Source organism: Panicum virgatum, chromosome 1N (genome assembly GCF_016808335.1).
Source record: "Panicum virgatum strain AP13 chromosome 1N, P.virgatum_v5, whole genome shotgun sequence".
Classification (NCBI taxonomy): domain Eukaryota; kingdom Viridiplantae; phylum Streptophyta; class Magnoliopsida; order Poales; family Poaceae; genus Panicum; species Panicum virgatum.
In genome coordinates this window covers 44,310,857-44,335,918 of record NC_053145.1, presented here as the reverse complement: position 1 = coordinate 44,335,918, position 25,062 = coordinate 44,310,857, and the positions used below count along the sequence as shown (strand labels likewise).

At 43.3% G+C, this 25,062-nt stretch overlaps 2 protein-coding genes across 4 annotated transcripts; one reads left to right on the top strand and one right to left on the bottom strand.

The window, feature by feature from the left end:
• Positions 1-7,930: 7,930 nt before the first annotated feature.
• On the top strand, positions 7,931-15,600 carry LOC120655996. 2 transcript variants are annotated; one of them, XM_039933986.1, is made up of 8 exons: positions 7,931-8,234; positions 12,473-13,653; positions 13,836-13,926; positions 14,137-14,294; positions 14,382-14,433; positions 14,565-14,641; positions 14,733-14,826; positions 14,922-15,600. In XM_039933986.1, the coding sequence occupies exons 2-8, from the start codon at positions 12,592-12,594 to the stop codon at positions 15,419-15,421; spliced, it is 2,034 nt and encodes a 677-aa protein (XP_039789920.1). In that variant the 5' UTR covers positions 7,931-8,234; positions 12,473-12,591; the 3' UTR covers positions 15,422-15,600. The 2 variants fall into 2 exon arrangements, with proteins under 2 accessions (XP_039789920.1, XP_039789921.1); XM_039933987.1 differs by lacking the exon at positions 7,931-8,234 and adding an exon at positions 11,905-12,187.
• Positions 15,601-15,744: 144 nt separating this feature from the next.
• LOC120655995 (ribonuclease J-like) lies at positions 15,745-23,861 on the bottom strand. 2 transcript variants are annotated; one of them, XM_039933984.1, is made up of 17 exons: positions 23,636-23,861; positions 22,931-23,159; positions 22,374-22,497; positions 21,623-21,679; positions 21,305-21,496; positions 21,150-21,227; positions 20,713-20,895; positions 20,533-20,613; positions 19,646-19,711; positions 19,460-19,552; positions 18,696-18,821; positions 18,419-18,532; positions 18,018-18,113; positions 17,814-17,911; positions 17,227-17,642; positions 16,488-16,930; positions 15,745-16,195 (listed from the first exon to the last, which is right to left on the bottom strand). In XM_039933984.1, exons 1-17 carry the CDS (start codon positions 23,757-23,759, stop codon positions 16,100-16,102), a joined length of 2,616 nt encoding a protein of 871 aa, XP_039789918.1. In that variant the 5' UTR covers positions 23,760-23,861; the 3' UTR covers positions 15,745-16,099. The 2 variants fall into 2 exon arrangements, with proteins under 2 accessions (XP_039789918.1, XP_039789919.1); XM_039933985.1 differs by lacking the exon at positions 23,636-23,861 and having other exon boundaries at positions 22,388-22,497; positions 22,931-23,076.
• Positions 23,862-25,062: the final 1,201 nt, after the last annotated feature.

The window sequence follows — 25,062 nt, the reverse complement described above, 5'->3', positions numbered from 1 at the left end:
ACCGCCACATCCACAGCTCAAAAGGTCACCATCACTCTCAGCAAGACCTGCGTCATAGCTCTCACCAAAATAATTAAGGTTACTTCCATTGCTCAGTTTACATAAATAACATTGTTTCATTCAAGTAACTACTCATTTTGTCAGGAACAACTGAGTACATGCATCTTCCAACTTGATTAGACTTTTTCTGAACAAAACTTCTAATCCAATCTGCCCTTAATTCCGATTGTCCAATTCACTTCAACCTAGGTTTTTAAATTGCTATAATCAATGTGCTAACAGATGACACCGATATCATATACAGTGCTTACTGCTAAGTAGTTTTGATTAGTTACTCTACAGAAAATAGACAAGTGTTTATTTCCTTATTCCATTTCCTCTTAACATTATCTGTTGCCGAGTTCCACATTGTGAAGCAAAGACTCCAAAATACTAAACTAGCAGTCACTTTGCAAGGGCTGAAGGGCCACCTGGAAAGTGCAATTAAATTATACATTAACTAAGTTAGGTACTTCGCAAAATTTTATATCAAAATGAGCTTCCACCATGATCTCTCGAACAACGTCCTTTCAAGATGACTGAGAATTTTCAGGGAAAAAATGGATGTGATGTTTGTTTGTATAAATGTTCTATAGCTTTAGAATGATCTTGAAACCAATTTGCTACTGGTAAACTACAGTTGGTCTACCATTTTATTTCTGCCATATCATAAAATTTTATCATGTAACTTTATGCAAATTGCAGTGAAAGTTTTCATGTTTTGTCTTATTGGCTTTAGATATGTGCAGATGTAGCACAATACCAGGGTACTGCTTTAATGCTTTTGGTATTGATCAATCACATGCCATACTCAAACAAGCTGATCCGTCTCACTCTATTTTAGAAACAAATTTCAGAGCATGTCCACATGTACAGCTCCAGCTATAATAGACCATGTAAATTCTTTTGTCAATTGTTTTCTATATTACTTTTTATAATGAACTTATTTCTCACTTCATTGGTAACCCGTTTTTAGCATATCTGTATACATTTAACATATTCAACTATAGTAGGTGAACCTGCATAAAGGAAACTTTCTGTTATACTCACCTTATTGTTAACCACACACATACTACAGGGGGCCGCCAAATTAGATAAAGAGATAATACAAGCATAATGGATATATCCAAAGATTTTGAGCTAAGCTGCTCGGCCTTTCTCAAGAGTTGACAACTTCAGCTTTCAGTGGCATACTACATCATGCTAAGTAGCATTTCTTGGTGCTCCACTTTATTAGGATTGCCATATGTGATATGCCAAAAAAAATATAGTAACAAGAGAGCAATTTCTTTGGTATTCCACACATAGAGGATTTATACTATTTTTATGACAGGTGAATGAAAAAGAAAAATCATCTTCATTCCCCTCAATCAAGCTCTAGACCAGCGTGTGATTAGTGCGTGAAAACATAAAATAAGTAAACGCATGGAGAGTGGATCTAGTAGCTATTCAAAAATCTTTTTCGACAATTTACAGCATGGATGAGTCGGTTAAGAGAGACCTTAAGGATTGGAATATCTCTAAAGAGATAGCTTTGGATAGGAGCGCTTGGAGACTAGCTATCAATGTGCCTGAACCTTGAACTTATTTCTTTCGGGTTTCATCTCTAGCCTACCCCAACTTGCTTGGGGAAAAAAGGTTATGTTGTTGTTGTTGACGACCTGCGGCACTCCTACGAGAAAACAGGAGATCCATAACCGTAGCGTTTGTTCTTTTTATTAAAAAAAAAGTTTTACTCCACCCGAAAGACAGTATATAAACAACAATCAGTCTATTCGGCTAGGCAGAAATATGCTGGGATGGAGCTGCTGGGCCCATCCGCAGACTCAGCAGTCCAGCAAACAGGGCGAATGGGCTCCAAACTCTCAACTACACTATGCGATAGATATATTTATGCCAGACAAAAATGGTGCCTGCCAAGGAGGCATCTAGATAGCCAACTAGGAACATTAAGTTCAAAAAAACAGCGAACCAACAAAAATGTACTACACCTGCTCGTCCACTGCCACTGGCCACACGCGGCGACGTCGCCGCGACCATTTCTAGTGATATTCTAATCCTCCCCGGCAAAGCATGTCCCCCCAAAGTCTCAACACTACCTCTGCAAGTTCTTCTCCCCAACCCAACCCAAAGTGCCAAAATGCGGCCTTCTGCACAAAGGTAGCAGCGAGAGCCAGCGATTGGAGCTGCGACGTGACAGGTTAGGCGAGGTAGACGCTGAAATGCTCTGTGCGCTGCTTCAGCTCCGGCCGCTGCCTTTTTTGTAGCTCCAGCTTACGACCTAGGGTTTAGGCGTGTCCCCTCGATTCGCAGGCCATCCTTCTCCAAAACTTTTCGTCCGTTAGACCTGGCGCTGAGGCGCAGAAGTTTGTCTGGTGTTTGTAATGCGGATTCTTTTAGACGCCATTGCGTTCTTACGTCTATTTTGATCATGAATTGTGATTTTTATCTTTATTTTTCCAATCTTTATGATTTTACACCTATTTTACAAAAAACGAAGAGAGAGTTTACTCCGTTAACAAGATTTAACGGTGTGAAATGAGCTGCCGCCGCCTAGAGCTGTCGCCCTTGCCTGGCGTTGCCGCCACCGGTGGAATCGGAAACAGAGGGTGTGTTTAGTTCGCGAAAACTTCGCGAAAAAAGTTGCTGTAGCATGTTTCGATTTTATTTGGCAACTATTATCCAACCATAGAGTAATTAGTCTCAAAAGATTTGTCTCGTCATTTACAACCAAACTGTGCAATTAGTTATATTTTTTAACTACATTTAATACTCCATGTATGTATCGTAAGATTCGATGTGATGTGCGTCAGTGAAAAATTTTGGGAATTTTTCGCGGAACTAAACACAGCCAGAGAAGAAATGGGGAGAGAGATAGAAGTGTCGGAACTTGGGAGAGAGTTCTGCAGGGTAAATGGGTTTGTTTCTGTTGGAATAATGGGCTTGGCCCATTTATTCTAAAGCAATAAAAGAATTTAAAGCCCACTATTAATGCTAGGGAATCAATGTTTAATTCCGTACCGGGAATTGAGGAGGATCTCAACCGACTTAAAAGGTGGACTTCTTGTACACCACTTGTGAAGCCGGTAAGAGGAGGACGGTGAACCACACGCGCGCGCGCTCGCTCGCCTCGCCGGGCCGGGCCGGGCCGGGCCGGGCCGTGGCCGTGGCCGAGGCCGAGGCCGAGGCGCGGCGCGGCGCGGCGCGGTGTGATGGCTATTTTGCCGTTGACAGCAATTAATCGTGCGATTAAACGTGCAATTAAATCTGTAATTAATGGCCATAACCGCATCACCTAAATGACTCTGATGGTGTCCAGGTTCAACGAACCTGAGCACCTGAGTCACTATATAAGGAGTGCCATGCCCCTCATCCATCCTGCACCAGAGCACTGAGGCAACTCGGCTCCTCTCTTCTCCCTCTCCAGTTGCAACAACTGAGTTCCCCAACGCTAATCTCTGCGCGCACAGAATTAGCGTGAGCAGGCCTCCGAAACCTTGCTCGCCTTGAGATCCTGCACGGGATAGGCGGGCAATCAGGTTTTTGGGTAACGCTTTAGCGTGACTGCTCAAAAATACTAAGGCTTTGCCCGATTGTACGACTACTTCCTGGTGGACGAGCCGAACAACTACGTCGACTACATTCTGGTGGCCGAACGACTACGTCGACTACATCTTGGTGACCGTTCGTGGGACTGCACTGCGAACATCTTCCTGCACCGATTTAGTTCGACTACTTCGACTGAGGCCAACCGAGTAGATGTCTACTCCAGTTGGTAACAGCGCAGCCAATGCCTCCGGCAACGGCCCCGCTTTAGGGTACTCCCTAAAACTTTGGTTATTTATATTGTTTATGCTTATATGTGTGATAAGTATAAACATGTTCACATGTTTTCTTTTACTCCTTAAAGTCATAGAAATATTGCTAGTTTATACATCTAATTTTGGAATTAAAATATACCGAAAATTGCCTAGATTTCTAACAGTTTCCATAAAACAGGAGTAAAATTATAAAGTTGCAGAAAATGGGAGCAAAATTACAATTAGTTTTTAGAGTTGGGGTAAAAATACCAATTCCCCATTTTATTACCGTGCGTGCAAGGTGTGAGTGAAAATTGCACTCGTGCGGCTAACGAAATTGAAATTCCGGAATGATCTATGAAGAACGCGTGGACTTATAAAGTTCTAAACATACACATACGCATGTAGCGAAGCAATAATGTTTTAATCACACACGATGTATGGTAAAATGCAAAGAAATTGTATGTGCTAATATATCATTCATTTTTAACATCTCGCATCTCTAAAGGTACACATATTGTTCCACAAAATCGTACAATTTCACTCATGAGGTGCCCATAGTTTACTGTGAATATTTGCAAGGGAAAAAAATGAAGGAAGAGTTAAACTTGCAAAGTGAAGCCTACGAGATAATGATGCAATAAAATCTTACTGATTTAGGTAACTCATACCATAAATAACATTATTAGATCCTACCTATTCTGTGAACTAGACATATACATGAACTTAGAAGTTCCTACATTTATGGAAAAATATTTAAACTATCTTTCATTTGTTCTACATATTTTTTCCAACCGTTTTAGGCAAGTGCTTACTGCCTACTCTCTCACTCTTTATCTCTCTATCTCTCTCTCTAGTTAGCGTGGTCACTCCAAACTCAGCAAAATGTCCTTTCTGTACCATTTTCCATATCATATATATGTATATATATCTTCCATCGCCACTAATAAACCACTCCATCTGATCCTATCTAAAATGCCATGACCCTGCAATGTTTTTGTCCTCCTTCATCCCTAGAGCTTCCAAATCTGCATACCCAATCATCAGAAGTATGTGAAATAAAATAAAATTGCAATAAAATATAATTTTTAATTTTTAAAAACATGTATATTCAGCAAGAAAAACTGTAAAAAGTGAATGAAGAAATTAGGGCCTGTTTTGATAAAAAGAAAGTATCTTCTTGAGCTTTCGAGAAAATAATAAGGTTTCACATAGTACTTTGCTTTTGCATTGGAAACGTTTGGATGTAGCAAATCTTCTAATTTATTTAAATGATGGTGTCACTAATAAAACCATAACATTTTTACAACTTTAGAAACTTGACCCAAGAATACTTTCTAAAACTATCTATTGCCTCTAAAACTATAGTTAGTTGATAAACCATGGTTTTTCAACACTACAACATCCAAACAAGACCTTACTCACTATATGGTTCTCATCAACCAAAGAAACTATGTGGCTAACCCCTATCATCTCAGCAATATATAAGAAACAAAATTTGTTGTTAGTTACTTAATCTAAGATACATCGATATATAACCTAAAATATCTCAATTTCCATTCTTTGTGTGTTTTTGTTGAACAAAAATTTTCCATATAGATAAAGGAGAAATTACTTTGTTTTCTATGAATGAATACTAATTCTACAGAAGATGTTGCCAAAGTTTGGCTGGCTTCAAAAGGTTTGCCTTGATGTTTACCAATTTGTGACAAGCTCATTATCTCATTGGTCATAAAATTGCAAATTATTTAAATGATACTAGATGAGGTTGATCACTCTTTGTTGATGAGCCTTGATTGACATGAATCTAGCTGGTGGTTACTCCTTGGAGTTATGATGATAGAAGTTGCTCCTTGAAGGTGGTAGTATGCTGAGAGATGGAAAGAGGGAGGGCATCGAGAATGGATAGTGACATGCTTATAGTTTTGTGGAGGAGGAGGGCAAAGACTTCCACTGCAGGAAAAAGGAACATTAGTACCAGACGCCAACCCCCGTTAGTACCGGCTGCCCTAGCCAATACTGGCTGGTCGCTACTAAATGGACGTCCATTTAGTAGCGGCCGGTACTAAATGTACCGTCCCATGGAAAAAATAATGCAGATAAATGTACGTGTGCTGGGGTTCGAACTCGCGACTTGTGGTCTTGCGTGTAGTGTCCTCTACCATCCCACCCACACAACACATGTGAGTGTATTGAAGATGCTATCCATTTAAAGTAACTGGAACGGGACATTTAGTACCGGGCCATGACCATTTAGTACTGGGCCATAACAACACTCGGTACTAAATGCCACAATTTAGTACCGGGCGGTGTTATGACCCGGTACTAAATGGCTTGGGGGGCCCGGGAGCTATTTAGTACTGGGTCATAACACCAACCGGTACTAAATGGTCCCAGGGCGCACTGTGCTATAGGACCGGTACTAAATTGGTATTAGTACCAGGTTCAAAGCAACCGGTATTAAACGGAGATGGACGAATGGCTCTTTTTCTAGTAGTGCTCACCTTCTAATTACAACAGCTATCTACCATGTTGGAGCTATGGGGAAAGAAGAGAGCATGCAAGAGTAAGCAAGTCAAAGGGAGCAAGCCTCCAATTTTTTAGATGGCTCCAAATGTTTTGTTCGAAACAAACACATTATGTTTTATTATATCAGCTGGATAGGTAACATGGGTGGACGTCACCCATCTGGCGGCAGTACATCGGCCCAACTGTCCAAAGGATATCTTACATTACCTGCAAAAAAAAAGATATTTTACTTGTTTCAAAAGTATACAGAGACATGTTGCCCAGATATGGGCAACAACCTGAATTTTGTGAGCTCTTTATTTTACATCTATGGCCTCCGTGGGAGAAAAAAAGAAAAAAATACCAATTTAAAGTGTATCGAAGTGTACCTCTTATTATATGGTCTTTTTTAATAAAATTATTAGGCCATGTACTGTCTTGTATAATACTATAATAGTCCATGGTATCCCATAAGTCCCCTTTGGAAGAAAGGGAAATAAAGGAACCGTAAAAGGATTGGAATCACACAGGAATTAAACTTTCTGCAATGTCCTTTGAAACAAAGGATTGATCGAGTTCCTACAAGTCCTATGAAATTCATTTTTGAGTAATTGTACAGAGGGGTTGAATCTCATGAAAATTTTGTTTGTCACTCACTCACTCTCAGTTTCTTCAATATTTAGGATTTAATATGTCAACGTGTTCTATTCCTGTTGTGTCCCAAAGAGGCCTTAGTGGTTTCTAGCTACTGTACATGCATATGACTTCCTCTTGCAGCAGTAGTTGCCTACTTAACTCAGGATGTGTCACTGGGAATTTGGAATGACCTGGAAATTAAAGAACAAGCTGTATGCTTGGCATATGTGGTTTATGGAAGTGACATCACGTTGCATTGGCTTGCTCTTGCAAATCAACTTTTTGTTGCTGCTTCTGTTTGACCAGCCAACCACCCATCCTACTCCTACCATGCATGTTAGTTAAATTCAGCCGGAAGAAATAAAATAGTTCCTATATATCGCATAATATAAGAAATGCCTTTTCTAGTTGGCAAATAAATGTAGCCAATATAAACAAGAGACTGTTTTTTGGTGGGCATGAATGCTGCTCATCATATTGTTTGCATGCAGTTACACTAAAAGACATAACTATAGATACTAGTAAGTAAAATGGCATTCTCCAGGCAATGCCTACGTTATGCCAGTGCATCAGTGCATTCAGCACATCTAAATCTAGAAGCCAAACATTAAAAGCAGATCTATTACGCGCAAATCCCACTAAAAAATAGACAAAGATGAAAAAATCATTTTATTCATGATTGTATCACATTCTGCTAGATATTCATCAAGTCTATGGACCATATGCAAGTGAGGCAATCAACACCATCAAAATTACGCACACGTGTATAGAGACGGCTACATATCATCCCGGGATTGCAACAGGAAAGATGGCTTGCAGTCCACGTGTCAAAATACAGCCCTGGCCCCACCTGCCAGTCACCCCGGGACAACAGAGAAGAGAGAACCCATGAAGAAAAGGAGAGGAGACCCCGCGACCCGGCGGCGCACAGATATAAACAGCCAAACAGAAACAGGGTTTGGTGGGAAGGGCAGGCGCGAGACGACGCCATCTGGGATTTTAATCCGAGGGCGTTGCAGTTGCAGTTGCAGTTGCAGTTGCAGTGAGCAGGGGTTTGGTTTCTCCTGGAGGCTGTCTGTCACAGGGGCCGCGTGGTGCGTGTCCGCCAAGAACCCGGAGGACCCAGCTCGCGAGGACGAAGCGGCGGAATTCTCCTCCGGCCGCGGGTTTTCTTGGCGGCGCGGCGGCCGGGACGCAACCCGGAGGGAGGCCAAGGATCCGCGCGCCGCGACCCGCGACACCGGGCTGTGGGTAAGTGATCGCTCCTTGATTTCGCTGCGGTTCGGTTTCTGCTATGGTTCGTGCGGCGGCGGGGATGTGCTAGTTCCTCTTTCGGTGGGTGGGTGCGTGCCTCAACTCTCCCAAGACCCTGCTGTTCCGATTTCAATGGAACAGTGCCGGGCTGGGCGGAGTCTCGTCTTGATCCGGTTCTGGATGGGGATCGCAGGAACGAACGGTTGGGGTTTCGCGAATGCGGAGCTGTTCCCGTAGAGTCTAGCTGTTTGTGCGAATCATCATCAAAAACGTGCATCTGATTGTGGATTTTTTTTGTTTTCCATAAATCTGTCATCTTTTCTACTCTGATGACTCTGATGCGGATCATCCATCAGTTACCTCAGCGCCCGGTTCACCGCTAGTATGTAACTGAAAAATTTCACCCTCTCAGTGCTTGAGAAATGCCTGCCTGTTCCGGCCTGCTCGTTTCGGTCAGAACTCAAAACAGAGTCATGCGGCCAGAGAGCTCCTGTTCCTCGCACTTGAGAAGAAAACATGAGAACTCAGGCTGAGAGAAAAATCGCCCATGTTCTTCGGCCCGTCTCCGCTGACCTTGACAGCCGAGAGCCGTTCGCTGCGGGGACCGCGAGAAATTTTCCTCTCCTTTCCTTTGCTGTTGGCGAGGGTTCGCCGTTTTCCCTTCTCTCTTCAGCAGCAGCAGTAATGCACGGTACCGTACCGGCGGAAAAGATTGTTCCTTTAACTCGCGCATTAACGCTGGGCGCTGCCTTTAATGCCCCCGCCCGCGGCCGGCCCACCACCTGCTCCGCGCGCGCGCGGCGGCTGCGGCGGCGGCGAACGGCAGCTCGGTACAGACGGCACGCCGGCACGGCACAGTAGAGCGCCCACACGCCCACCCTGCAGCTGGCTGCTGGCCGCTGCTGTCGCCTTTGCTGTCCGGCTCTGCAGGAAAGGAAAGGAAAGGCGGGCTGCGTTCACTTCTAAAATTTCTCTCTCCAAACTTCACTATTCATCTATCACATTATATCTTTTACTTCATGCATGAAGTATTAAATGTAGATAAATAAAAAAACTAATTGCATAGTTTTGATGTACACGACGAGACGAATTTTTTGAGTCTAGTTAGGTCATGGTAGGACAACAATTACCACAAACAAACGAAAAAGTACTACAGTAAACCACAGTGTCCGATGCAACCCTTTTTACCCCTATTTTACGGATCTAAACACACCCGCAGCTCCGCTCTCCCTGTCCCTTGTCTTCTCTGCCTTGTCTGCCTCTGTTGCTGCGCCGCCGCCTATCCTTGGGATTCGCGCGTAGCTACAGCTGCGCGCGCGTGTGGGTCGGTGTTCTGCTTTTCTGGCTGGGCTTCTTGGGCTGTGTTCACTTCCAAAATTTCTCTCTCCAAATTTCACTATTCACCTATCACATCAAATCTTTTATCTCATGTATGGAGCATTAAATGTAGATAAATAAAAAACTAATTGTATAGTTTTGATGTACACGACAAGACGAATCTTTTGAGGCTAGTTAGGTCATGGTAGGACAACAATTACCACAAACAAACGAAAAGTGCTACAGTATGCCACAGTTTCCGATATGAGCCCTTTTACCACTATTTTACGGATCTAAACACAACCTTGGAGGATCGTGCTGCTGCCTGCCACTGCTCTACTGCCTCCTGGTGCGCGGTTCTCGAAGGCACGATGAGGACAGAAAAAGAATGTCATTTTCATAAACAGAAAAAGAGTTAATTCCCTATATGCCATCGAGAAATATAACTCATCCCCTATATGCCATCAAAAATTGACATATCCCTTCTATGCCATCATTTATAATTTCTCATTCCCTACATGCCACTGCCGTCAAAACCTAGTAATGGAGATGTTAAAGGGTAGGTCAAAAGACAATAATAGCCCTGTCCGAAACCTCACACGCTGATTCCAATCTGAAGCAAGGCAGGTGACCACACTTTCTATAAAAAAAAAAGCAGATGACCACACGACCTGCGCCTGTCTTCTCCAACTCCCCGGCGTCCAAGCTCCAAGCACTAGAGTCCGGCCCCGAACCCACCGCAGGGGAGTGACGCCGACGACTGAGATCCCGGCATGCGGAACCGGCCCGAGTAGGCGACCAAACCGCGGCTCGGCGGCCGCGGCGCAGCTGCGGGGCGAGGACGGGCGGGGCTACGAGCTCGCGTGGCGGTTCGAGGCGTGCGGCACGTGGCGCGCGTGGCTGAGCAACGACGCCGCGCACGGCACGCTCGCGCCGCACCTCACGTCCCCGGCCACCTGGGATGCCTTCCTCTCCCCTGCCGCCTCCCCGTCGCCGCTCCCGCGCCTGCTCCTCCTCCTCCAGCTCCGCAACCGCGCGCTCCTCTTCGACAAGGCCTCCACTGCGCTCCAGCTTGCCCCACCGCAGCCCTCTGCGAGCACGGCAAAGGGCGCGCGGCCACCCTTCCCCGCCACGGCCCTCCGCGCCCCGCTAGCCGCCTGCCGGCGCAGCCCTCGCCGGCGCTCCCCACCGGCCGCAGCGGCCCTCCCGCGCGCTCCGATTCCAGTCGCCGCCGTTCCGCGAGCACCTCCCTCCCCCTATCCCCCACCGCAATGGCCTCCTCCCTCGCCGCCGCCTCCTCTCCCACGCCGCCACCGCGCACCGGCTTCCCCTCCCATCCGCCTCCGCCAACGCAGACGCTCCGCCGCTGCTGCCGGAGCCCGTCGCGGCCCTCAGCGAGTGCGCCTAGGGGAGTGCGGCCACCCTTCCCCGCCGCGGCCCTCCGCGCCCGTGCTGCCCGCCTGCCAGCGCGGCCCTCGCCTGCGCTCCCCACCACCGCCGCACCGTGCGCCTCCAGCACCGAGACGAGCGCCGCGCTCTCAGAGAAAGTTAGCGTGGACATGGGCGACTCGAGCCCAGGCGACGCGGCGGAGGGGCCGGGCGGCGCACGCGGCGCCGAGACGGAGGCGGACGTGGCGAGCGCGCGCAGCCTGGCCTCGCACGCCTCGGCCTCGAGCCGCGCGCTCTCCTACTGCGCCGTGTGGCTGAGGTGCGCGACGGCCCTGGCGTGCGACGGCGGCGTCCGCGCCAAGCGCGTCAAAGCACGGCTATGTGCGTGGCCTGAGCGCTACTTCTATTTGGGAGGAGGGGTAAAATGTTCAGGTAGCACAAGTTTGACGGCGTTAACATGGGAATTTGACGGTAATGGCATACAAGGGATGACAAATTATAAACGATGGCATAAAAGGGATATGCCAATTTTCGATGGCATATAGGGGATGAGTTATATTTCTCGATGACATATAGGGAATTAACTCGAAAAAAAGCATTCCTTGTTTTCAGTAAACGGGAAGTTTGTTCTTTAGGTGGTTGATTGCATAGCATAATCTTCTTGATGGATTTGGATTTGATTAGCGGTGTGGAATCAGATGCATCCGAGGTCAAAAGGGTGATGGATTAGTGGTTTGCTTGCTTTGTCGGTTCCTGACGACAATGGTTTTTTGTTCGTTCCCATTCAGAAAAAAAAAGAGAGAGAGGGAGAGAGAGAGAAAGGTTTGCTTCTTAGTAGTACGAGTATATCCGGTTATTCGGTGCTCCATGTGTGCTGCACTCGTCTGCGATGCCATGACGTGTGCTGTAGGACTACGAGTATATCCACCCATTTGGTGTTGGGCGGGGCATGAAGCATTTTTGTGTTGTTTAACACTAGGTGTCTTGACAGTGCTGGCGTGAGAGCAGCTGCCCTCTGCGTTTTTGCATCCCCTTGTGGTGATAGTAAAAGTGTTTTCTATCTCCCGCATATTTGAGAGAGAGAGAGAGAGAAAAAAAAGAAGAGAGACTTCTTGCAGGAAACGGCAGCCTACCTTGTTCCACAAGGATCCCTTTGTGGCTTTGTTTTACTGCTTTTGGAGTATTTTGCGACACTTGCAGTTTGGTTCAAGTGTGAAATAGTGTGTAAAATGTGCATATATGCGGTAAGTTTCAGTACTATGTACTTTGTCTCCCTTCTCTTGCATCCGGTTTGTGATGTTTTGTGTCTGCTTAACTGATGCATAATCGTGTTCGTTTGCCTCTATTGGTGAATATTGTGTTCTTATTTCTTTTTCTTGATTCCTGAATAGTTAGTTCTTCGTTCTGTGATATTGTAAAGTGCTAACAATCAGTTGTCCTCGTTGATGACCTTGATAAGTCAGTACTGTATTTCTTTTGGAGCAACATGATATGAATCTGACGCGCTGCATCTAATGTTTGTTTTGCAGTTCTGCTGTCCTTAGTTATGCTGTGACTATGTGAGGATGAACTGAAACATGCTGAGCTCCTGCTGAGGGATCATCCTACATGTTGATAGTTTTGCTTGCTAAATAGCAGCTCGAGGAACATGTCCAGCCTTGACTTTGATGGACGGGATGACATATTCTTCGACTTGTCTGATGATATTAGAAGCTCAACATATTCTACAGCTAGATGCAGCATAAGTGACCAATTATCAGCATCATGGAGACCTGAGTATGAGCTGTGGACGAGTGAACCGATGAGCGTCAATGAAAGGCGGCACAGATTCCTGACTGGGATGGGCTTAGTTCAACCTATTCCTACCGGAATCTCCTTTTCACAGTGGCAGGGCGATACCTTGGCTGATCGTGCGTTTCTTGACCTGGAGGAGAGAATTAGTAGCATCTGTTCTTCATATCAGTCGTCTTTTTCTCATTGTGCACCACCAGCAGATAGTGTTCATTGCACAATGGATCTGGGTACTGGGAACAGAGTTGTAGTTCATGAAAGAGAGTGCGATGGACTGACCGACATACTTGAGGAGGTTGGAACAGATAAAATCATGAACATAAACCAGTCCGAAGGTTTTCTCAGTTTCTCTCAGCTTGTTAATGAGTTCTTGCTGAAGGGTGGTGGTCGAAGCCATGTAAGAGGGGCAAATATCACCGCCACTGACAAGCAAAAAGATCCCAAGAGCTTTTGTGGAAGATTTACAAGAAAGAAGGCAGAAGATAGAATTTGTATGTATGACACACCTATGAATCGCCTGAAGACAAGCACATTTTCTAGAACAAAAGTTTATCAGCAGAACAAGAAGTGGATGGACTTCTCTGCTGTCTACATGTGCCAACAAATCCAAGCCCACGGGGGTTCAATCAGGGTCATGAACTTCAGCCCGTCCGGGTGGTATTTAGCGAGTGTTGGTGAAGACTGCATTGTGCGCATTTGGATGATACAAGAAGTTGAATCCTCTCCAGATTTGTATGGCAGAGAGGCGCCCGTCAAATCCATGGACAGAAACAAGGGCCTGAAAATGAAGGTGGGAAAAGGCTGGAGACGTACCCTTGCCATAATACCGAAGAAAGTTTTCAACATTGCAGAGACACCACTGCATGAGTTTCATGGTCACACAAGTGATATCTTGGATATGACTTGGTCAAAATCAGATGTAAGTTTTCCATTTGTCCTGTATTGACTGATAAATGATAACACATCATGTGAGAGTCAAGGAGAAAAAAAAAATATGCATGTGAAGTCTAGTTAACAACTTTCATATTTAAATCATATAACTGAGCTCTCGTCTTTGTATCTTATTTTCTATGAAAACTGATCATTTAATGTTTCCTGCAGTTTCTCTTGACTTCATCTAAAGACAAGACAGTACGCATGTGGAAAGTTGGCTGTGATGGCTGTCTAGCAGTATTCAAACATAGAGATTATGGTATGGGCTACATAAGAAAAGAAATCATACATGCTTTGAAATCCTATAGTAGATTCTATTTTATGTAGTCAAAAAGCTTCTCACTTTGCGTCTTCTGCACTAGATTTAGTCTGATGAAAATGAAAACTTACTTCTTCCCCATATTTTCCAGTCTAAAATGTTCATGATTGGAACTGATATTTTTCCTTTTTATGATGAATTTGTCAACAGTAACATGCGTTCAATTCAATCCGGTTGACGAAAGGTACTTTGTCAGTGGCTCAATTGACGGCAAAGTCCGTGTTTGGGATGTTTCTGAGAAGCGAGTAGTTGACTGGGCTGATACAAGGAACATCATAACTGCTGTGAGTTACCAGCCAGATGCAAAGGTTAGTTAGTATGAACGAAAAGTTTCTGAAATCTTTTACATGTTCTCTAGTTGTGTGCTATAACTCAGGCATTCCTACCCTTGTCAGGGTCTTATTGTTGGCACCGTTGCAGGGAGATGCCGCTTCTATGATCAGTCAGGTACTGTAACATCCATCGCTGATGTCCGTACTACTCGGTTCATCGAAATGGTTACCGTGCTATTACGAAGCGCTTTGGATTTGAATAAGGGCACGCTGTTTATTGCTCCTAACCAGGCACTTTGGATTTAGGTGAAAACATGGAAGTGGAGAAAGAACTGAAGGTGACAAAGAAGAAATCTGCTAGTAGCCAGATCACCAGTCTGCAGGTTTGCTGCTCTGATCCAATCGTGTGTTTGCCTCCTCAGAAGTCATAAGCATTGTGTTCCTTAACATTGCTCAATCGGTTCCGCTTTGCAGTTTTCAGGAGGCGACCCTGCTGGGATCGTGATTGCATCGGCTGGTCCCAAAATCCGAGTCTCTGAAGGCGCTGACATCAGCCGGAAGTTTGAAGGTTAAGGTTTCCCGCCAGATTCTCATTCCACAACCCATATTCAGGCAGCACAGCTTAGTCTTGAACACTGCTTGCTCCCCGTGTTGGCGTTGCAGGACGGCGAGGCTCCAAGGTCCTGGCGCCGCCGTCCCTGACATCCGACGGCCGGTACCTCGTGTCGGCGGGCGCCGACTCCAACGTCTACATTTGGAATTTCGACAAGCCAAGGGGCAAAAGCACCAAAGGGGTGAGGACAGTTCGGTCCTGCGAGCACTTCTTCTCCGAGGGCGTCGCGTCCGTGGCGACATGGCCGGGGCTGCTGCACCAGGAAGGCTGTGCCGGCGGCGACAATGTCCAGTCGTCGGAGAAGGGCCCCACGCTGTGCCGCGACCGGGATTGCTGCTCGTTCGGGGCGTGGTTCTTGGCGGACGGCATCGGGGGCGCCGCGACGTGGCCGGAGGAGAAGCTGCTGCCGTCCCTCAAGTACGTGAACTGCAGCGGCGTGGACGAGCGCCGGCCCAAGGTGCCCGCCGCCTGGAACACGGTGGTGGTCACCGGCGGCCACGACGGGGTCATCCGGTGCTTCCACAACTACGGCCTGCCGGTGAAGCTGTAGATGCGGAAGTTTTTTTTTTCTGTGATGGCCAAAAGGAGTGGGGATCCAGCGAGCCTGCTGACAGCCTCTGACCGTTCGTTGTAGTAGAATGTGAAGTACATGAAAGTGTCAAGGAGTTAAAAAAGGGGGTGGTGTGCCATGTAAGTTAACTTATGGGGGTAAATGATAGTTAGTCCAAATGTTTTGATCCATGAGCTGCTTTTTCATGGCTATATAGGCAGGATAGTTAGTGCTTATCCATGCCATTTCACATGGTTACTTGGATCAAGACCGTGGCGGCCTAGATCAGAGCGCAGGTGCGAGACAGTTAAGCGCCAGTGTGATTTGTGCGAGTAACTGTATTTCGAATGCAGTTCTGAATGTCCCAGCAAAATCTATCAATTTCAGTTGCTACATCTACTTCTCGTCGTACATCAGCAACCACACTCATTAAACCCAGCTCACGGTGAACTGGTAGCCCACCAGCAGCCAAGTCCAAACCTCCACCAGGCATCTCATTCTCATGCCATCAACTAGCTACCTCTCTAATATGATGATGCAGTCCTTCCTCTCCCTATCATATTCGAGTAAGGAAGTCCCTGTAGATCACCAGGTGTCGTAGACATTCTACTTGATTCACGGCAACGACTACAATACCGATCTCCCAAATTTCTATCGCTAAGCTACAACATTATATATTCATTTGGTTGCCATTTCCCCTTCACACGATAGAATCCTATCCATGGCCGAGAAATATGGCCATGTCTTCATGCTCTCCTCATCCTTCTTGCTCTCCTGCAAAACAGAGGAAAACAATGTACGCCCTACTGTTAGATATTGACCTTCTAAGTAGCAAGAGCAGCATAGCCTAGTAATTCTCCTGGCATCTAATTTTGCTTCTGCTGGTATTCAGTATAAGCCTAGAGTTTGTAACAGGGTAGCTCATGTGTAGGTCAATCTTGGTCAATCTCCGGTGCATATATAAACTAGCTAAACAAGCCTTTAAAAAACAATGCCAAGCTTATACCACAACAAGCGATAAAAGAAAGGAACAAATTTATTCCTAAACTTCCTAAGATTGATGTACCTCATATTTCTGAACCAATGATGTCCATAGAGATTTGCACTGTGCCGGTGTACGACTTATTCCCTCGTTCATCAAGCTAACAGAAATCTCCTCCCACAGAACCATTCTTCCTTTCACACTCTGAAATTTCTCATTCATTTCGCCCCGCATTTGTATTAACCTCTTAACTTCCTCAGGTTTCCACTTGTTCTTTTTTGAAGATTTAACTGGAGCAGGAGCTGACTGGGTGGAGTCCTTACCCATTATGCCGATCTTGCCGATACTTTGTTTGTTCCCTCCGTTGACGATTCTTGCAATTTTTACAGCAGTAGGGGATTTGAATGACTCCCAAAAGTGATCCAGTGTTTTAGGCTGATGCAAATCTGAAGAGAAGAATGCTTCACCACCATTGGAGCTTGTGGTCGCATCATCAGGTGTTGTGCTCACAGCCTCAGGAAGGGTCTCTGTGTGATAAAATAGTGACAGGGTCAACACATCTTATACCAGAACAATAAAATGCATTTCCCTCAAAAAAAGAACAATAAAATGCATAGATACAATGTGTGCCTACATGAATTAATGAATAACTAACAGACCAATATAAAATAGGACACCAGATGCCTGTTTGAGTGTACCACTACGAATTTACATTCCTTGCATACCAGTGTCTAAAGTTTGAAGGACATGATATGCAACTGCTTATTCAAAGATACTAGTATACTACAGCATAACATTAATTCGTAAGGCAGGGTTAGATTACCTTCAGACTCAACATCTGGGTTATCTGGATGTGTTTTATAACTGCCTTCAAGACTCCTCGCTGGACTCCTGCTCAGATGGCTAGTAGCTGAGGAAGGTCCAAAGTTTCCAGATGATTTAGCTTGAAGATGTTCTGAGAAACCTGCGATGGTGTTCTCTGTAGCAACCGCAATGACATCAGGCCTCTTCCCACTATATTTCCTTACCATTTTCCTCAAGATTTCAGATACCATCCTCTCCATGTGACTAAGTGGACAATTCACAGGACAACTTGACAATGCAGCATGCGCTGCTTTGTAGAGTGCATCTAATAATCTTCCATTATCAAGCCATAGACATCTTGTTGTGATTTTAAATTTCCCTTTCAAACCTGACTGCGCTGAAGCATGTTCCTTCTGAGGTCGGAAGATCTCCATACTGCAAAGGAACAAGAAGTTATGGTTTAGGTGCACCTAACAACAAACACCAGATATGGTTTTACCATTTTGACAGTTACAGAGTTCGCATAAACAGCATGATTTCACATAAGGAAAAATTTTGCTGATAAACATAAAAAAATGTTCCACAATTAACTGTACACGAAATTACCTAACAAAAATAATGCCATCAGATGCAATTCTTAATCTCTCATCAATGCAGAGATCAGTGGATGTACCAAAAGCCTTATCACCATCACTATACATGAGCTGTAACAAATGTGTCATGTTAAACCTCATAAGGGATGGGGTTAAGGAAAAGACCTCATAGCTGCTAAAGACAAGAAAAGTAAAGGTAGAAAAATAAATGGTTCACCTGAAAATCCTCCTTTCCTAGTGAAACAAACCCATTGGACAGAACTCTTCTGTTTCTTAGATGCGACACACCAAGCATCTCTCCGTTTTTAATTACCTGCAATTATAGCAGCAACCTAAGAAGTAAGAACCCTATCGTTGGTAATATATATTAGCTTTGCTGTATGATGGCAATGCTAATAATACATTGGAATATGAACAGAAAATGAGAATATTTACAATTCTAGGAATCAAATAGGTTCCTTTGTGTGTAAATGATTCAATACTTAGCTGAAAAGGCCCTACATTCCTTACTGTTTGCTGAAATACAGTAGCCCATGCTAAATGAGAACCCTCAACATATTCTCTCCCTTATCATACAAATCTGAAGCACGAAGACACTATGTAAAAGGAATTACTTACGGTAGTGTGCTTTATACCAGTTGATCTTCCAAGTAATTCATGTTCTTTGAGGAACAGGAGCTCTCCATGAACAGGCAAGAAATGCTGTGGTTTAACAATCCGAAGAACTTCCTCCTGCAAATAATTAATCAAAAGCATATCAGGTAAAATCACCACCATTAAACAAGGAGACAGGGCACACTATTGCTAATATGTTATTGCAATAAGAAGGAACTACTGTGTTGCTGGGACACTGGATGACATCAAAGAGAAGAAACCAGCAGAGAAGGAAACTTACCAACTCATCACGGTAGGCATGTCCAGAGGTATGGAGGCCAGAATCTTTACCCATTATAATTTTGGGGCCAAGATCAGTGAGGCGATTCATCATCTTCATCACCCTCGTCTCATTTCCAGGAATAACCTGAAAATAAGAGTATATGAAGATGCTAGTTTGCAATGCTTACTCTTAAAAGAACACTTTCTTTTGTAAGGCAACCCATTTTGGAATGATTAAAATTTAGAAACGAAGTATCGAACAATTACATATGGAACTATTTGCAAATGCATTTTTAGTTTGCAATGCTTACTCTCAAAATAAAAAGACTTTTTCTGTATGGCAGCCATAGCATTTTGGAATGATTGAAATTTAGAAACGAAGTATTGAATGATTACATCTGGAACTATTTCCAAATGCATTTTCAGTACCACATTCAGTACCATTCAGGTTTATAGACTAGAATAAACAATGCATGGAGGGCACACCGCTTTCCAATGTCTTTACACTTACAAATTTGGTGCAATCCCAGATGTATCTTGACTAATAGCAAAAGGTTAATGATTCGCATGAACCTTCAGATACTAAAAGAAACATTTTTCTTCACAGTATAAGCAAGTCTTTCCCATACAAATACTTAAGAATAAGAGCAAACATTGATGTCAATACATAACCGATATTAACAGGCATAGGTAGCTTACATATGTAACACCATCCCAGGGAACTAACCTCGGGTTCTGAGAACAAATATCAAAGAGAATAAAATGAAGGATAAATAGCAATACCTTAGCCGAATAAAGGAGGACGTCCTCTTTGGATAATTTAAGAGCATGACTTCCCCCGTACGATGCAAGATTTAGAGCAGCACGTGGCTCTCCCTGGTAAAGTTCGACACAGAGATGCATGAGTTATAAGGTGGTCAATAAGCAATCAAAACTCTAGGTGACTAGGTCTATTAGCCTGAGTCTTACTTGTGATCCTGTAGTGACAACCAGAAGATCTTTAGGGGCATACGCGTCCATGTCCTCTGCCTTGACCTGAAGGAAATTTCTACTATGCAATTAGGAAACCAAATTCAAAGAAATGGAAACATGTTGTATCAAAAGATTGTACCAACAGAAACATCATGTGGCATATATATAGATATTTACTGAATAAAGGCAAACCAAGTAATACTTGGAAACAACTCAACCATCAAGTAAGTGATTCTTAATCAATAAGACAACTAAGCATTTGCATACACCGACAGATTATAATTGAATCGTCATATGTTTATTGGTAAGTTAACTGAAGTCCTCTCAGCAGGAACCCATAGGTTCTTTTGTGTACACTTTGTCCAAGACAGATGGCACTTGCTAGTTAGCAGGATTATGAAAAGAAAATTTTGGTGTACATAGATTTTTCCCAGGACAAATAAGGTTCTAACGGCAATTAACAAAGAAGGAACACTAACAAAGGTTAAGACTTAAGACAAATAGGAAGCTGTACACCTGGACAAAACACAATAAGCGTCAAGTTATTCTAAGCTGCCAGACCTGATGCAACTAGCACTCAACCATTCGAATGTGATGGGCAAAAAGATCTGCGGAACCAAATGTATGAATCAAGCTACTCTACAAACTCTTCGAGAAGCCTACTCTACAAGCTGCCAGACCTGCCACGACACTTGCTGAAGCTAATAAATGGGGGAGTAAACAAATTGTTCTTACAAAGGATGTCAGCATATCTCAATGCCAGGATATAAGTTAAAGAGGTCCCCAAAAGGAAAAATATCATTCAAAACATTGCATCAGTAATAACATTCACAATAGCAATCAGCACAAACAATATGTAACTAATCTAATAAATTGCTGCATACCAAGGTTGATGGATCTAGCGGCGCCTTTCCATCCTTGAATGCAGCTTCTAGGTATGTCCTGAGTGACATTCCAACAAACACCTATTACAGTTCATCAAAACTAAAAATTAGGTAAAACATCATCCCAACTGAACAAGGTAACCAGAGGTTATCTGTTGAAATAAGATTTCAAAAAATTACCATCTTTCGGCCTGTTAAATCTGCAGCAGCTTTAATGCTCCCAATTCGATGTATGTTTGAAGCGAATTGTGTCGTGATTACTCTTCCTTTTGCTTCTGAAATATGTTGCAACAATGAACCAGCAACAACAGATTCGCTGATTGATCTTCCAGGGGACAATACATTTGTTGAGTCACTCATCATCTTGGATTGAAGAGAAAAAAACCAGGAACAATGAAAGAAACACAGTCAGAAACAAATCAACAAAGATCTGCTCATATCGGTATGTGAGACCTAGGTGAACACTTCTTTGGTTTATTGATATTAGCACATATGTTCCCTTTTTTTAATATGCGCAAGCTGCACCAATGTATCTGAAGCCCGACAGCATGGGTGCAAGCTAAGTCAATGACCTTAACTAAAGAAACAAAACTAGCCCAGATATTGGACCAACTTACAAGAGTAACACCTTCTTTGGAGAGCTCCTCTAGTGCTTCTCGATCAAAAAATTTTCCATCCACTGGTGATTCATCAATCTACCAGAAAAAATAAAGTTATGCAAAATAGGTAAAATTACATAAAATCTAGTAATACAATGATTGGTGGAACTTACTTTCCAGTCACCAGTATGGAAAATTATGCCATCAGCACAGCGAAGCACTAAGCCACAGCAGTCAGGAATTGAATGAGTTACACGAATGGGTTCAACCTCAAAAGGTCCAGCCTGAAATCTCTTTTTAATTCTTAGAACCTTGAGCCTGGATGAAAGGAATATCCCAAACTCCTTCAAACGCTTCTTTATTAGCTGCTCAAGTATGAACAAATGCATTTCAAAATTCAAGAAGATCTGATACAATTTTACTGTACTTATGCTACAGCCAACAGTGCCAAGCAGCAAAGCTATGAATTATCAAAACAATTTGAGTGTTACCTCCATGGTGAAAGATGATGCAAAAATCGGTGTGCTTGAATCCAGTGCTGGGATGACCTATTAACAGTAAAGATGATAGAAAGTATGAGCATGTGGTAGTTCCAAATATGTGCAGAATTTCAACTTGATCGATGAGAAAGATCAGATGCATAATATCCAGCTACCAAAACCCCTCGCATTAAGTCAATAGTGAGATAGGAATTCTAGAAATACAAAATAAAGATGTCGAGCTAATTAGATCACAAGAACCAGTTTACTTTACTCGTCCATACTTCGAGTCTGTTTAATAGGACAAACCTGGCCCGAAGTGGCATTGATTTACAAATGAAGAGAGAACTTTCTAGTAGTCCTAATTCTGGATTACTATCAGCATTATAAAGATCTCGAGTTCTTGACCAAATGACCAATATATACCATTGATTATTTATTATAATATTGTCAAACCAAAAAAAGAATACCCGACCAGTGTTTAAGTAAATCACACTAAGAGTCAACAAAAGGAAAATGCTAGGTACCAAAATAAACAGCCTGCAGAAAACATATATAACTTTTCGGCAAGACAACAAATTCTCCTTTACAGTATTTAGACTGTAGAATGATCTGAGAGTCTGTGACACAAATAATGATAGAGAGGATTGTTGGCTTGCATGCGACATCATAAATTAAGTGTGTAGCAGATCATACCCAAGCAAGCATATTGATTTCATGATGAATTGGAATGGTGTATTCGAGTAACAGGAGAATTATTTACCCAAGGCAACGCACCGATGTGATCTTCATGGCCATGTGTTATGATCACGGCTTCAATTTTGTGGCTCCATTTCTTGATGAATGTGGTGTCTGGGATAATCTTTTGCACACCAAACTCATCATAACTGATATAATTTTAAATAGAATCTAATTCAGTGAAATCAGCAAGTGTGGGAAGCAAAATTAGTACAGAATACATATAGAATGTACAGAAAATGCTAAGTCATTATGTGGCATGCAATAGACTACAAAAGATGTAGTGATTTACTTAGGCCTTCACTCATACATATGACTTTCTATTATAAAGAAACTATGTTCAAGTCTAAGGGTCTAAGACTCTAAGCACAGAATATAACGAAAACGCTAGGAGTATTTTCTAAGTCACTATCCCTTAGGGTGATATTTACAAGAGAAATGGGTACATATTGAATTTATATTTATGATTCTTGTAAAGAAATGTGGAGTTCAGAATAACATATGCGCAGATTAGAAAGACAAAAAATAATGGAATCTCAACTGCTGTGAAAGCAGGAGCAAGATACAGTTTGGAATACGTACTCTGGGAACATAACCCCTGCATCAATCAAGATATATCTATCATAGTTCCCCACAAGCATACAATTCATGCCGATTTCGCCAAGACCGCCAATCGGGAGTACTCGGAGGGGCGGACCATCCACCCCTTCATAGAACTGCTCCATTTTTCGCTTGACCGAATCTTCCAAGCTCTTAGTGGCACCCTCGGTTCTTCTCAACCTTTTCCGCGGTGTTCTAGATTCCTGAGGCCCTGCACACACGCAAGGAGAGAATGCCCTCAGCTCATAAATATCTATCAGCAGAACTATTCTTCATTTGCATATTACAGAGACATGATGGTAAACAGCTGAATCCCTACATCATATGACAAGCCAAAACATCTTGTTGGAGAAATGGAGCAGGGATGGTTTACAAATTAAAATAACAAGTGGGTTTAAGGAGCAGCTACGTGTAGATGAATCGACCCATCTCATTTCATACAATTTTTCTTACGGGAAATGAATAGTTACTAGTATTAGAAGTTCAGGGACCGGCGACCCCGCTTCCAGCAAGCTTCCGAGTCGCACATTGAAGGGTCGATTTGGGATCGGAACCAGCATAATAAACTCGACACGGTGATTCTCGAGTATGGGACAAAGTTACGGAACGAGTCCATTGTCAATCCCGCAACTCCATTCGCAACAAGCAGCAGAGATAAGAAGGGGAGGAGGGGGCAGCCATGGGTACCTTTCCCGGAGGATGGGGTCGCGACCGCGCAGCACGAGATGGAGACGGAGGCGGAAGCGGAGGCGGCGCGGCGGTGAGCCAGGCCGCAGGGGCAGAGAGACGAGAGGGAGGCGAGCGCCACCATGGCGGCGGCGGCGGAGAGGGCGGAGAGCGAGCAGAAAGGGGGGAAGGGAAGCGAAGAAGATAACGGAGTGCTGCTCCGGCCACCTTTCGGCCTATGCGAGGAAAGGATTTTTGTTCGAGATTTGGATTGGGCAGGCAGCTTGGCCCAAAATATCTCTCATCCAGTCTTTGGTTTTTTAGATTAGGGAGGGGAAAGATTCCAGCCTCAACATTGCAAGCTTGTGAGTTGTAATATTTGATTTCATTTCTTTTTCCTGTATATCATTCCTCAGTTCTCCTATCCTACTAGTAGTCATTTGTTTATAGATGAAACATCCTCACGTGCAAACACCCAATTCAGTGAAACAGTGGAAAAACACTCTGTAATCATGCTTAAAAATTGGAAAATTGTCCAAAATTACCGTGTGCAGTCATTTCCAACCAAGTAATATATACATTAATCAGGTTCAGTTTCATTTTGAAGACGTAAACATGGGCAAACAACTAATCGTAAACAAACAGTGGTGCTACAATGCAAACATTATTCGCACTAAAGTTTACCATTTTCATATCCTCAAATTTAAACAGAGTTCGATTTTAAAAATTTGCATGGCCTTATACAGTAGTTGTTGGAGTTACAATTTTTACCAAGTAGCCTTTTCTAAGTGTTGAACATATTGTTAAATAACAACATTGAGGAGCTTGGAATTTTGAATTTTGCCTAAACATTATATAGATGTCCAATACAAAAGTTGTAGTACAAGTTACATACTTTATCCATGAAACAATAATAAGTTCCAAATGTGGAACAATAGGTGACTAAATATCAGGTGCAAGTTGGCAAATAATGTTTTTTTCAGTCTCAAATGGAACTTTGTCCTATGAAAATAATGATGATTAAGCATCTTTGAGTTGAAATTTTGAAAGATTTCATATGAAAATATTGGATGAGATAATCTCATTAAAGTTGCAGTAGAAGCTCTGGTGAACATTTAGGACTAGTACTCGTTCAAAATAAATAGTGTTTGAGTGTAAATGAAAATAATTATGAGCATTTTGGCTCAATAACCATATCGAACCAGTTGGACAAGATTGATGGCCATGATTTATAATTTTAAAGTATATAACCAAATTGATACGCATTGACAAATACATGACCATTCGTGTATTTTAATCTTTGGTGAAATTTTGATTAAAAAGGGTTGGGTTCAGAGGAGAAAAAAGAGCGGGCGAAGGGGATTAAAACCACTGCACGAGTTCATCTCTTCCTTTTTACGATGCTCGAGTACCGCAATCATGCCGTCCTTGACTAACTTCTGCATCCA